Source organism: Salvelinus fontinalis, chromosome 4 (assembly GCF_029448725.1).
Source record: "Salvelinus fontinalis isolate EN_2023a chromosome 4, ASM2944872v1, whole genome shotgun sequence".
Taxonomy (NCBI): Eukaryota; Metazoa; Chordata; class Actinopteri; order Salmoniformes; family Salmonidae; genus Salvelinus; species Salvelinus fontinalis.
The window spans coordinates 57,823,726-57,838,540 of NC_074668.1; the positions used below are offsets into that span (position 1 = coordinate 57,823,726).

A 14,815-nucleotide genomic window follows, 5' to 3' on the forward strand; every position below is an offset into this window, starting at 1 on the left:
AAGTCATTACAATTTAGCAATTAACACTGGAGTGATAGATGTGCAGATGAGCATGTGCAAGTAGAAATACTGGTGTGCAAAGAGGAGAAAACTAAAACAAATATGGGATGAGGTAGGTAGTTGGTTTGATGGGCTATTTACAGATGGGCTGTGTACAGCTGCAGCAATCGGTAAGCTGCTCTGACAGCTGATGCTTAAAATTAGTGAGGGAGATATAAGTGTCCAACTTCAGTGATTTTTGCAATTCGACACAGTCATTGGCAGCAGAGAACTGGAAAGAAAGGTGGCCAAAGGAGGTGTTGGCTTTGGGGATGACCAGTGAAATATACCTGCTGGAGCACGTGCTACGGGTGGTTGTTGCTATGGTGACCAGTGAGCTGAGATAAGATGGAGCTTTACCTAGCAAAGACTTATAGATGACTGGAGATGCTTAATATGAGTCTGGAAGGAGAGTTTACAGTCTAGCCAGGCACCTAGGTATTTATAGTTGTCCACATATTCTAAGTCAGAACCGTCCAGAGTAGTGATGCTAGTCAGGCGAGCAGGTGCGGGCAGCGATCAGTTGAAAAGCATTTCATTTTACTAGCATTTAAGAGCAGTTGGAGGCCATGGAAGGAGTGTTGTATGGCATTGAAGCTTGTTTGGAGGTTTGTTAACACAGTGTTCAAAGAAGGGCCAGATGTATACAGAATGGTGTCGTCTGTGTCGAGTTGGATCAGAGAATCACCCGCAGCAAGAGCGACACCATTGATATATACAGAGAAAAGAGTCGGCCGAGAATTGAACCCTGTGGCACCCCCATAGAGACGGCCAGATGTCCGGACAACAGGCCCTCCGATTTGACACACTGAGCTCTATCTGAGAAGTAGTTAGTGAACCAGGCGAGGCAGTCATTTGAGAAACCAAGGCTGTTGAGTCTGCCGATAGATTACTGTGATTGACAGAGTCGAAACCTTGGCCAGGTCGATGAAGACGGCTGCACAGTACTGTCTTTTATCGATGGCGGTTATGATATCGTTTAGGACCTTGAGCTTGGCTGAGGTGCACCCATGACCAGCTCGGAAACCGGATTGCATAGCGGAGAAGGTACGGTGGGATTTGAAATGATCAGTGATCTGTTTGTTCACTTGTCTTTCAAAGACTTTAGAAAGGCAGGGCAGGATGGATATAGGTCTGTAACAGTTTGGGTCTAGAGTGTCTCCCCCTTTGAACAGGGGGATGACTGCGCCCGCTTTCCAGTCTTTAGGAATCTCAGACAATACGAAAAAGAGGTTGAACAGACTAGTAATAGGGGTTGTAACAATGGCGGCGGATAATTTTAGGAAGAGAGGGTCCAGAATGTCTAGCCCAGCTGATTTGTAGGGATCCAGATTTTGCAGCTCTATCAGAACATCAGCTGTCTGTATTTGGATTTGGATTTTCTTCCTAGTTGCGTCATACTGCAGCACACTTTGCGGGCTGCCGCAGAATTCTATTGCACGTTATTGAATTGTCAGCCATTGTTACCATTAATGCTAGTTAGTGCTAGTTTGACCACCAGAGGGCATCTTTGAGAAGCATTTGATAGCCTTCAATATTGGCTGTACGAGAGAATTTAAAATATTTTTTTGTAAGAACATAGTGTATGAGATTGATTTTAAGAAATTTTGCTTAATTAATTAGATTATTATTATGGTGTTTCTATTCCAAGAAAAACTAAAAACTAAAAATCCCATTGATTGATCAAGACCAGTCCCCATGCTTGTCTCAGAGCAGCGCGAAACGGTGCTGAAATAGTTGACCACAGCGGGTAGGCTATTGCTTCAAATCCTATTGCTTCTAATTTCAATATGCTTTTTAAATAAATAAGACCTACACCACTTTTAACAGCACATTACTCAACACTAGTGAGACTCATGTCGCCTACGGTAGGCCTACAGTATATTAAATAAATTACAAATTCAATGACGTGACTCTCTACCAATAATTAGATTTAGAGAATTGGAGGATTCTAAATGAATATCTATGGGGCATTTTTCATTAGGGCAAATCTGATCTGTGAGAATATCTACGGGGCTTTTATATAATTCTAAATGAATCAATAATAAAAATAATCGCTGTGTTTTAATAAAGAACAATATTTTGGAGATTTCGTTTTCAAATAACTTAAAGTGAGCGAGAAAAAGGCCATTCTAACTAATTTGTAAATAAAGCCAGTTTGTTATTTAGAATGATTTATTTCTGTTTTTAGAGGGAGAGAAACCAAAAGCCCACCATCACCTCATGGGTCTCCCGGACGCGGCCGATACAGGTATCGAACCAGCATCCGTAGCAACGCAGTTTGCACTGCAATGTCTTAGACCGCTGCGCCACTCAGGAGTCCCCATCCACAAAGTTTTTAATGCTGATCAATTGCCTTGTACAAAGTGTCAAAATACAGAGAGGTGTTGGCAAGGGTCTATTGTCCTGCTAACAGCCCGTAATGGGCAGTTATAATACATGGTGTCCAGGTCAGGATAACCAAAACATTTCTTTATTAAAGACTATCAGAAAGAATGTTGGTACTTAATTATATTGATCCAAAGCCATGATTGAGTGACTCGCTCAGCTTTATGGAGGTGCTGAGGCTATATGACTGAGCCATCAACTTGATTATTTAGCAGGCATCACTTGCTTATATTCAGTCAACATGTATATCTTAAGAATATCATGGAATATAATTGAACATTTTTGTTTGTCTTAGAATAAAAACTTTTGTGTAACAACAGTTTTAGTAAGTAATACTGACGAGTAGAAATAAAAAAAATATGTGTATTTTTCAGGGTGTGCGCGTGCAGGACAGAGGAATAGAAATTCTTACACTATTGTTCTAAATTCAATCACTTTCATCCTCATCATTCAGTGAATTGAAATTCAATTTTGAAGTTGTGCACAATTATCAGTTTCTATTTGGTTTATGTCGCCCATTCATTGTCAGTTAGAGACACATTAGCGCCTTGGGACCCAAAAGCATAATCAGTGCTCTAACTCCCCCTTGCTGTGGTCTGGAGCAATGAAGCAGTGACACAGGGTACCGTACTAAACCACAAATTACCTTTAAGTCCAGGAGCATAATCTCAAAACCTTTAGTTGAGCAACCACTGTAATGCTTTGTATTCAGGACAAAAACTTAATTTCTTTGCCATATTTTTTGCAGTATTATTTTAGTGCCTTATTGCAAACCGGAGGCATGTTTTGGAATATTTTTATTCTGTACAGGCTTCCTTCTTTTCACTCTGTTATTTAGGTTGGTATTGTGCAGTAACTACAATGTTGTTTATCTATCCTCAGTGTCTTCCTATCACAGCCATTTAACTCTGTAACTGGTTTAAAACCACTATTGGCCTCATAGTGAAATCCCTGAGCGGTTTCCTTCCTCTCCGTCAACTAAGTTAAAAGGGACGCCTGTATCTTTGTAGTGACTGGGTGTATTAATACACCATACTGTACAAAGTTGAATTAATAATTTCAACATGCTCAAAGGGATATTCAATGTCTGCTTCTTTTTGTTTTACCCATCTACCAGTAGGTCACTTTCTTTTACTCCTGAAGTAATTTAGGCTTCACAAAGGGGTTGATTGACTCAAGAGATTTTCAGCTTTTGATTTTTTTTTTTACATTTCTAAAATCATCATTCCACTTTGACATTATGGGGTATTGTGTGTAGATCAGTGACACAAAATAAAACTGTAATCCATTTTAACTTCAGGCTGTAACACAGCAAAATGTGCAAAAAGTCGAGGGGTTTGAATACGTTCTGAAGGCACTAAGACATACAGTACGGGAACATACGTAGGAGTGTTCTGATCTTCCCCCACATATTGCAGCCAGAAGCCAGAGTGCTGAACACAAAATACTGTCATGTTATATACCAAGACCATTTCATGTTTACAGCACCATTACTTTTCACAACTACCCCAACTCCCACCCACCCATCGCTACATTCAGCAATATTAATAATAGTGACATTGTTTGTTGGTTGCGGCTCCAAAAAGAGAGAGGATTATGTTACTGTATGTGAGATAAAAACAGGCAGATGGTGTTGACATGGGGTTACAAAGATCACACACGCATCACACAACAAACAGAGGTTTACTGACAGGGGATTATGGCTTTTGATATAAAGTTAATATTAAAAGATGTTGCCTAAATACTATAGAATCTACGATTTTGAAAAAATATATATATTCTCGATTTTTTTTTAGCATTAATCATGTGTACTGTTGCCGTTCATTTCTTTCTAAAACGCTTTTGAAGTGTGCAAGGGATTTAGAAAATGTATATATTGTTTTAATAAACATTTTCAGAGGATGAAGGAACAGGCCAGAATGTTCTCCCAGGAAATCAAGCAGATCGATCTGGACGTGAACAGGACGTTTAGAAACCACATCATGTTCATGGATCGGTTCGGATTCAAGTAAGTCAGCAGCTGTATTCTACGGTAAGGGTGGGTATTCATGTATGTCTTAGTGCTGATCTAGGATCAGATCCCCCAGTCTATTATATATTAGAGTGGCTGCGGTTTTGGATTTTCTGGAAAACGTGTTGCTGTTGATAGGTCGATTTTTTTTTTTTTTTACGTAGCTGCTGCCTGCTCTGCTGCCTACGTAGCTCCGCTGCTGCTTCCCCCTCATTTACATGGAGGGTGAAACTTCATGTTGTACACAAAAGACACGATCTACATGTTCGTACAAACTATGTTGTCTGTTGTAACAGTATTACAAACATAAGCACAACACAAAAGCAGTCTATTTCATGTTATTAGGCAAGTACACTACGTGACCAAAAGTATGTGGACACCTGCTCGTCGAACATCTCATTCCAAAATCATGGGCATTTATATGGAGTTGGTCACCCCTTTGCTGCTATAACAGCCTCCACTCTTCTGGGAAGGCTTTGCGCATGGTGATCTTAGGCTTGTGTGTGGATGCTCGGCCATGGAAACCCCATTTCATGAAGCTCCCGACGAACAGTTGTTATGCTGACGTTGCTTCCATTTGGAACTCAGTTGTGAGTGCTGCAACCGAGGACAGACGATTTGTACGCGCTATGCTTTTCAGCTCTCTGCAGTCCTGTTTTGTGTGATTGTGTGGCCTACCACTTCGCAGCTGAGCCGTTGTTGCACCTATACATTTCCACTTCACAATAACAGCACTTACAGTTGACCGGGGCAGCTCTAGCAGGGCAGAAATTTGATGAACTGACTTATTGGAAAGGTGGCGTGCTGTGACGGTGCCACGTTGAAGGTCACTTGAGTTCTTCTGTAAGGTCATTCTACTGCCAATGTTTGGCTATGGAGATTGCATGGCTGTGTGCTCGATTTTATAACACCTGTCAGCAACGGGTGTGGCTGAAATAGCCGAATCCGCTAATTTGAAGGGGTGTCCACATACTTTGGATACATAATGTGTACATATAACGCAAGCAAGACACAGACAGGCAGTCAAAAAAGCGATTATTTTCTCATCATTGCAAACATTGGCTAGTTTTTTCCCATCAACTCTCACTACAATAAGTAGGCCGTCTAAAGCAGTAGTTAAGTGCAATACCATTGGAAATGAATGTTGAAAGTTACATTTATGTTCCTAAAACTTGATACTGTCACTGCTTCCTGTTGACAAGACAGATTGATAAGTAGCCCAATGTCAAAACACAGTTTTAAAGTGCCCAAATCGATATGCGGAAACAGTTTGTGATATATTGAAACCTAAACATAAAATGTAGTGTCTACACGTACATGTGCAACAATAGTAATCCATATTACTTTTATTTTGTAAAACAAGCACCTTATAAACTGCACACGCAGCAAAAACCCTGTTTTGAAACTGGATTTTTTTAAAACACATTGAAACTGGATATGTTTTTACATCACTGGTTAGAGGAAAATGCAGAACACAATCAGCTACATTTGTGACTTTTACATTTTGATACAGGGGTCACTAAAATAAAAAGAGAAACACAACACTGTTTTGTCAGTCACTCCTATCGATTATCACATTGAAATCGATTGCGCGAGAGGGGGAGCTGAGGTTGCGCGTCCTGTTAAAACTAACACAGCTCAAAAAACACACGGAATGTGGAAATAATGTGTACATCGCTGGTCAGAGCACAATTTGTAGAAGACGGCTAGCTACATTTTGAAGTGTTGCATTTTGATTCAAGTGGGTCGCTAACATGATAAGTGTAAAGCAACACTTTTTTTTTTATGAATCACTTCCATCGATATCACACTGAAATCAATAGAACAGGGACAAAACGTTTGGGGTGTAGAGCTGTTTAAACGAAGACGACGCAAAGGCCACGCAGAAACTTGGAATAACCTATACATGCTGTGACACTATTTTGGAACGACGGATGTTCATTTCGGGAGGCTGCCATCATGGAAAAGGAAACAAACCTCTTTTTCTGTTAGTTAACTTCAACGAATCACGACCCGCCATCGTTTATCAACGGTTGGCTGCTATTTTATGTGATAGTTTGACTGTGTCAAGTCCGTGTATTGGTGTGTGGCCAGCGACTTTTATTAAGAGACCACCCCGAATTATCCAATGTCATTTGAGAAATGAAACGATTGCTCCGTTCTAGGTCCTGTGGCCCACCGCGTGTATGACAAAATCAACAGTACAAAACCAAAGATACTGATCTGTTTTCAGCTATTGATCTTGTGTCATTGTGTTGATTATAAACCTTTTATACTAACATCATCAGTCTGAGGTAAAAAAAAAAAAGGATGTGTAATTCCCGCCCCCCAACTCGATGTGGTCAAAACTTCATCTTGTGTAATATAGTTAACTTTTTTTGTTTTGTATTATTTAGCTAAATAGAAATATGGTTAATTTCACTGCTTTCCATGATGTGTGGACAGTATCTACACATCACGGAAAGCAGCGAAATGAACCCCATTTCTATTTAGCTAAATAATACAAAACAAAAAAAGGGATTCATAGTCTCAATTGCTTTACTGACGATAATGCAATATTAAACTAAATCAGATGTTCAGATCTACAAATGTTTGACATTTAACATTTAGTTACAGAGGGTACTCGTTGAAAGTCCAGCGTAGATGAACAGCCGACATGTTGATGATGCAATTTACCTTAAAAGGTCAAAGGTAACGCAGTTGCATGGGAGCGCGAAGTGCTTCTCAAATGTAAAATGTATGCGTTCTCCACACTCTTGTACTAATAAGAACGTACTCAAGAGAATGCCCTTGGAGTATGCATATTGAGAAACACACACAGACACGCAGTCTAATTAGCATTTTTTTGTTGTTATTTTGTCATCATCATTCCGAACAAATAAAGTAAAATGTTATTTGTCACGTGCTTTGCAAACAGCAGGTGTAGACTAACAGTGAAATGCTTACTTACGGGCCCTTCCCAACAATGTAGAGAGAACGATAAAAAATTCTAGAAATACATTTTAACACAAGGAATAAATACACAACCTATTAGTAAATAGACAGCTCCGAAAAATATAGATGAAAACTGTCTTGGTAAATAGTATGGTCTGTAGCTTATCATGAGATATTCTAACTCATGCGAGCAAAAACTCGGGACTTCTTTAACATTAGAGATCATGCACCAGCTGTTGTTAACAAAGAGACACACCCCTCCTTAATTGATTTAAATCACAAAGTTAATCTTCCTTTACTGTGGTGCAGGAAAATTCTCAGTAACAAAAGAGTGATCAAATTCAGATCCTACATATGTATAGTATAATAAGGTATGAAGTGAAAGTTGCCTGAACCATAATATTACCCCTCTCTCTCTGAATGGCTGACCTCTCTCTCTTCTCTCTGTGTCTACACAGACAGCAGTCTTTATTTCATGTCCTGTCTGCCTATTCAGTCTACAACACGGTGAGTTTGTTTGAGTCTTCCCTCAGTCATAAATAATGTCAATAGTTACATAATGTTTGCATCAGGATTCAGCCCAATGTTCAGCAATTAACTGCTTTGGTAACACTAAAACTAGTGGTAACTGAGCTGTCTAACTTTATGGAGACAAAACCTACATCAGGACAAATATAGCCTGGTGATCAATGTGACATAGTTTGAACTCTGACCCTATAGGAGGTGAGCTACTGCCAGGGCATGAGCCAGGTCGCCGCCTTGCTGCTGATGTACATGAACGAGGAAGACGCCTTCTGGGCCCTGTCACAGCTACTGACCAATCGGAAGCATGCCATGCACGGTGAGCTGACCACTAAGCTATCCCGTAAACATTGATTCAACCGAACAGATATGTCAAGCATTGTGGTCCGACCAATCAATAATAGGAATCAGCTACATTACCAGTGGAATAATATATGAATATGTAATACAATCTTAATACAGATATGGAATTACAGTTATTGACTAGTAAGTACATTCTGTTATGGAGTTCTAGCCACAAGAGTTATCTGTGCGTTTACACAAGGTAATGAAGCGGTCTAATCGTACACTCTCCTTCTAAGGTTTCTTTATTCCTGGGTTTCCCAAACTGCAGCGCTTCCAGACGCACCACGATCAGATTCTCTCCAAACTCATCCCCAAGCTGAAGAAACATCTGGTTAGATCACAGTTTTTTTTTATATATTTTGTATCCATCCATCACCCCGCCTCTTCGGAGGACACGTATCTTGTTTGTTTTTTATAGCTTTTCTGCTACATATACATACATTTTACATAGACATTTTTCATACACATTTTACATAGATCATTGTTTAGGTTGCCTTCACACAACCACATACATGCATACACACACACGCACATACACACACGCACATACATACATGTGCACACACACACACACATTACGTAATGGCATTATTATGTTTCATAATAGTGAGGTTATTACAATAGTTGCATATAGTTACATTGAAATGTGTGTTACTGTGTAGAACTGTCCATCGTTCTTTCTAACCTTCCGTCTCTTTCTCCCTCTTTTTTTTCTCTTTCCATCCCATCTCTCTTTTTCTCTCTCCCTCCATCCCTCTCTCCCTCTGTCTCTCTAGGACAGGGAACAGATGTCCTGTGGGATCTATAGCACTAAATGGTTCCTGCAGTGTTTCATTGACAGGGTGAGAGAAAGTGTGTTTTAAAGGACCGGTGCCATTTTCAGCCGATTTAAATAATTATACATTTTTATTGGCCCGTGACAACCAAGAACTCCTCTCCTTAAAGGTACAATCTGGGATCTGGGGTTGCTGACCAACGATTGCCATATGTGACCGACCATCTTGATTCGGTCTTATGTAGCAAAATTTGCAATTGTGTTTTTTTTTACATTGGATAAAAGTAGAGACACAGAGCTACAAAATGGTATATCATACACTGCATTTGAGGAACAATGGGAGGGTAATTTTGCTTTGAAAGTTTTTAACTTGTAACCTCACTTTTGAGAAAATGTCCTTTGAATGTTTTGGTACCTACTGGAGAGCTCTTCTTTGTCTACACCCATTCAGCATCATTCACACCCTCTTAAACTTTAGCCCCCACCCACACCCTGACCATTTTACTTGCCCTAATTAGGCTGTTTTCATGTTATCCAGAGCGTTGATGACTGTAACTGTGCTGCTGGCAACAATTGAATTACTTTTTTTGCCGACATTTACTGACACCGGCCATATTCAACGGGTGTTGAGCGTACATAAATTCATCAGTTATTCTGCGCTCTGGCACACTCAGATGAGAGGACTCGGAAATCAGAAGTAGATGGCTAGACTGAATTTACGAACGCACCCGAAATGGTTAGTGGAGTCTTTTGTTAAGACATGTAACTACCATACATGACATTGTTAAGACCTGTAGCTAGCTAAAAAATTAACTATAATCACAACTCATGACGTTATTACCCTGCATGAGTCTGTAGGTAGCTAACCAACAATTGTCGCAGTGACATTCTATTGAAATGGATACTTGCATAGTGGAGTCTTTTGTTAAGACATGTAGCTAGCTAGCTAAACAATGAACCATAATCCCAACTCATGACGTTACTACCCTGCATGAATCTGCAGGTAGCTAACCAATATCTGAGAATGTAGCTAGCTAGACTATCTTACCCGTATACATCATTCATGGATGCACACGTCTCCTGTCAGATGCCATGGTTACCCTTAGTTTGAAGATGTAATCCGAAGACATGTGTTTTTCTCCATCTCCTTAGCTATCATACTCAAATTCCACTTATTTCAAAGCTCGGTCCTCCAGAAAGTGGAGAGCAACACTTATGCCGTTTTAACTACGTGATACATAAAAACAAAAGTTGCGTTAGACAGGATTACTTAGACATACTGACCAGCTCAAATAGATAGAAGAGTACTCTATGGCAGACCAATCCAAACTCATCTCTCGGTATGTCCAGCCCACTCATTATCTCAGGCAATCATGGCTAGCGGGAAGGTTGCTCGCTTTTTCTGTGGCTAAACCAACTAGGCTCGTAATTTAAAAAAATTGTATTCGTATTTACAGATGGCAGACAAGTTTGTTATTAAGGCACATAAAAGTTCACATGTTTGAGAAGGCAGAAAAAAAAATGCATTTCATTTTTTGTTTTTTTTTGTTTACGTTCAAACGTCTCTCCTGTGAAGTAGTGACCCGCGACATACGCCCAGTTTCCTGAAACGTGTCACGTATTGTAACTTTTAGCAGAGGAGAAAGTAGTCAAAGAATTTCAACTGACAATAATAACTTAAAATAGCAGAATTGCAATTTTATTCATGGATGTTGTAAAGGCTGTCGCTCTCCTCATCCTCGGACGAGGAGAGGAGAGAAGGATCATCAGACCAAAATGCAGCTTCAGGGAAATAAGCCATCCTTTTATTTACACGACGATGGCAACACGAAACACAAAACACTTTCAAATTTACAAAACAAGAAAACGACGTCGACGAAACCTGAACATAAACTTATATATCTAAACATAAACTCACGGACAGGAAACAGACGACATCAAAATGAACGAACAGCCAAACAGTCCCGTATGGTATCGACACGACACAGACACGGAAGACAATCACCCACAAACAAACAGTGAGAACGCCCTACCTAAATATGACTCTTAATTAGAGGAAAACGCAAACCACCTGCCTCTAATTAAGAGCCATACCAGGCAACCCAAAACCAACATAGAAACAGATAACATAGACTGCCCACCCAAAACACATGCCCTGACCATAAACACATAAAAAAACAACATAAAACAGGTCAGGACTGTTACAGAACCCCCCCCTCAAGGTGCGAACGCCGGGCGCACCAGCACAAAGTCCAGGGGAGGGTCTGGGTGGGCAGTTGACCACGGTGGTGGCTCCGGCTCAGGACGCTGTCCCCACACCACCATAGTCACTCCCCGTTTTTGTCTTCCCCTCCCAATGCCCACTCTAAAACTCACATCCCCTAAATAAACATCCAGCACCAGGAGAAGGGGCAGCACCGGGACAAGGGGCAGCACCGGGACAAGGGGCAGCACCGGGACAAGGGGCAGCACCGGGACAAGGGGCAGCACCGGGACAAGGGGCAGCACCGGGACAAGGGGCAGCACCGGGACAAGGGGCAGCACCGGGACAAGGGGCAGCACCGGGACAGCACCGGGACAAGGGGCAACACCGGGACAAGGGGCAGGTCCCGGCTGATATACTCTGGCAGATCCTGGCTGAGGGACTCTGGCAGGTCTATGCAGGCTGACGGCTCTCGACGCTCATGGCAGGCTGACGGCTCTCGACGCTCATGGCAGGCTGACGGCTCTCGACGCTCATGGCAGGCTGACGGCTCTCGACGCTCATGGCAGGCTGACGGCTCTCGACGCTCATGGCAGGCTGACGGCTCTCGACGCTCATGGCAGGCTGACGGCTCTCGACGCTCATGGCAGGCTGACGGCTCTCGACGCTCATGGCAGGCTGACGGCTCTCGACGCTCATGGCAGGCTGACGGCTCTCGACGCTCATGGCAGGCTGACGGCTCTCGACGCTCATGGCAGGCTGACGGCTCTGGCTGCTCATGGCTCTCTGACGGCTCTGGCTGCTCATGGCTCTCTGACGGCTCTGGCTGCTCATGGCTCTCTGACGGCTCTGGCTGCTCATGGCTCGCTGGCGGCTCTGGCGGATCCTGTCTGGTTGGCGGCTCTGGCGGATCCTGTCTGGTTGGCGGCTCTGGCGGATCCTGTCTGGCTGACGGCTCTAGCGGCTCCTGTCTGGCTGACGGCTCTAGCGGCTCCTGTCTGGCTGACGGCTCTGTAGGCTCATGGCAGACGGGCGGCTTTGCAGGCTCATGGCAGACGGGCGGCTTTGCAGGCTCCTGGCAGACGGATGGCTCAGACGGCGCTGGGGAGACGGATGGCTCAGACGGCGCTGGGGAGACGGATGGCTCAGACGGCGCTGGGGAGACGGATGGCTCAGATGGCGCTGGGGAGACGGATGGCTCAGATGGCGCTGGGGAGACGGATGGCTCTGGCCGGATACGGCGCACTGTAGACCTGGTGCGTGGTGCCGGAACTGGAGGCACCGGGCTAAGGATAAGCACCTTCCTACTAGTGCGGGGAGCAGGGACAGGGCACACTGCATTCTCAAAGCCCACTCTATACCTGATGCGAGGTACCGGCACTGGTGACACCGGGCTGAGGACAAGCACATCAGGATTAGTAGGGGGAGAATATACAGTGTGTTCAAGGCTCTGGAGACGCACAGGAGGCTTTGTGCGTGGTGCCGGAACTGGAGGCACCGTACTGGATACACGCACTACAGAGAGAGTGCGTGGAGGAGGAACTGGGCTCAGGAGACGCACTGATAGCCTAGTGCGTAGTGTAGGCACTGTAGGTACTAGGCTGGGGCGGGGAGGTGGCGCCGGAAATACCGGACCGTGAAGGCGTACTGGCTCTCTTGAGCATTGAGCCTGCCCAACCTTACCTGGTTGAATGCTCCCGGTTGCCCGACCAGTGCGGGGAGGTGGAATAACCCGCACCGGGCTATGTAGGCGAACCGGGGAAACCATGCGTAAGGCAGGTGCCATGTATGCCGGCCCGAGGAGACGCACTGGAGACCAGACGCGTTGAGCCGGCCTCATGACACCTGGCTCAATACCCTCTCTAGCCCTACCAGTGCGGGGAGGTGGAATAACCCGCACTGGGCTATGCACTCGTACAGGAGACACCGTGCGCTCTATTGCGTAACACGGCGCCTGCCCGTACTCCCGCTCTCCACGGTAAGCCTGGGAAGTGGGCGCAGGTCTCCTACCTGCCCTTGGCCCACTACCTCCTAGCCCCCCCCCAAGAAATTTTTGGGAATTACTTACGGGCTTTTTGGGCTTCCTTGCCAGACGCGTTCCCTCATAGCTCCGGTTCCTCTCTCCGGTAGCCTCTGCTCTCCTCAGTGCCTCCTGCTGCTCCCATGGCTTTTCGGGCTTCCAGCCACGTCTCCTTGCTGCCTCTTCATATCTCCGCCTCTCTGCCTTCGCTGCCTCCAGCTCAGCTTTAGGGCGGCGATATTCTCCTGGTTGAGTCCATGGTCCCTTTCCATCCAATATTTCCTCCCATGTCCATGAGTCCTGGTTTACCTGTCCCTTACTCCATTGAGTTTTCCCTTGCCGCTTGGTCTTAGCGTGGTGGGTGATTCTGTAAAGGCTGTCGCTCTCCTCATCCGCGGACGAGGAGAGGAGAGAAGGATCATCAGACCAAAATGCAGCTTCAGGGAAATAAGCCATCCTTTTATTTACACGACGATGGCAACACGAAACACAAAACACTTTCAAATTTACAAAACAAGAAAACGACGTCGACGAAACCTGAACATAAACTTATATATCTAAACATAAACTCACGGACAGGAAACAGACGACATCAAAATGAACGAACAGCCAAACAGTCCCGTATGGTATCGACACGACACAGACACGGAAGACAATCACCCACAAACAAACAGTGAGAACGCCCTACCTAAATATGACTCTTAATTAGAGGAAAACGCAAACCACCTGCCTCTAATTAAGAGCCATACCAGGCAACCCAAAACCAACATAGAAACAGATAACATAGACTGCCCACCCAAAACACATGCCCTGACCATAAACACATAAAAAAACAACATAAAACAGGTCAGGACTGTTACAGATGTTCATTCATTTCACAACTCTAAGCAGGGTGAACTTATGAGGTCAAACGTATTTCAGCACTTATTAGCGTTGTTAACTGCGTACAAAAGGAAACGTAGCATAAGCATAATCACGAGGATGAATAACTACTCTGTGTGTACTCGACTCTGTTCATACCCACAATCCTGTGGCTTTGGTGGTTTGGAGAGACACATGCTGCTGTCAGCGCTTCTCAGTCCCCCTGGGGCCCACCACAAAGATGGGGCTGTGTTTTAGGCGGGGCGCCACCAAGCCCCCCTCACTACCAATGGACTGGAGGCAGGGTGAAGGGAGGGAGGGAAAGAGTAAGATGCAGACAAAGAATTTGCCTAGTAATCAATGATTATGTCATGGATCGATACTTGTAATTTTGGGGGATGATAAGCCTACGCTTACGATCTTATTAATGTGCAGTATGTGAACTCATTACTTGTGACGTTGTGGTCTTTTTGGACACCACTGGTTTTAAGAACACTTTTACCACTTTGTGAATGGGGAAATCATTTTTCTTGGAAGTCAGAGATCTTTTTTTCCTTCTCCTCATAGACCCCGTTCACCCTGACTCTACGCTTGTGGGACATCTACATCCTGGAAGGAGAGAAAATTCTTACTGCCATGTCCTACACAATCCTTAGAATATTTAAGAGTAAGGAGTGCATCTACCTTTGACAAGTAGCCTTTTAGCTCCTTTAGCCT

At 43.8% G+C, this 14,815-nt stretch overlaps 1 protein-coding gene across 2 annotated transcripts in view; it reads left to right on the forward strand.

Moving 5' to 3' along the window:
* Positions 1 to 14,815, forward strand: part of LOC129854043 (USP6 N-terminal-like protein) — a 36,634-nt gene that overhangs the window by 15,967 nt on the left and 5,852 nt on the right. The window contains exons 7-13 of one of the 2 annotated variants that reach the window (XM_055920664.1): positions 2,231 to 2,290; positions 4,326 to 4,435; positions 7,831 to 7,879; positions 8,093 to 8,213; positions 8,476 to 8,570; positions 9,016 to 9,081; positions 14,666 to 14,765. In XM_055920664.1, the coding sequence (XP_055776639.1) occupies positions 2,231 to 2,290; positions 4,326 to 4,435; positions 7,831 to 7,879; positions 8,093 to 8,213; positions 8,476 to 8,570; positions 9,016 to 9,081; positions 14,666 to 14,765 (601 nt within the window). The remainder of the gene's footprint in view (positions 1 to 2,230; positions 2,291 to 4,325; positions 4,436 to 7,830; positions 7,880 to 8,092; positions 8,214 to 8,475; positions 8,571 to 9,015; positions 9,082 to 14,665; positions 14,766 to 14,815) is intronic. The other variant, XM_055920665.1, reaches the window with a different exon arrangement.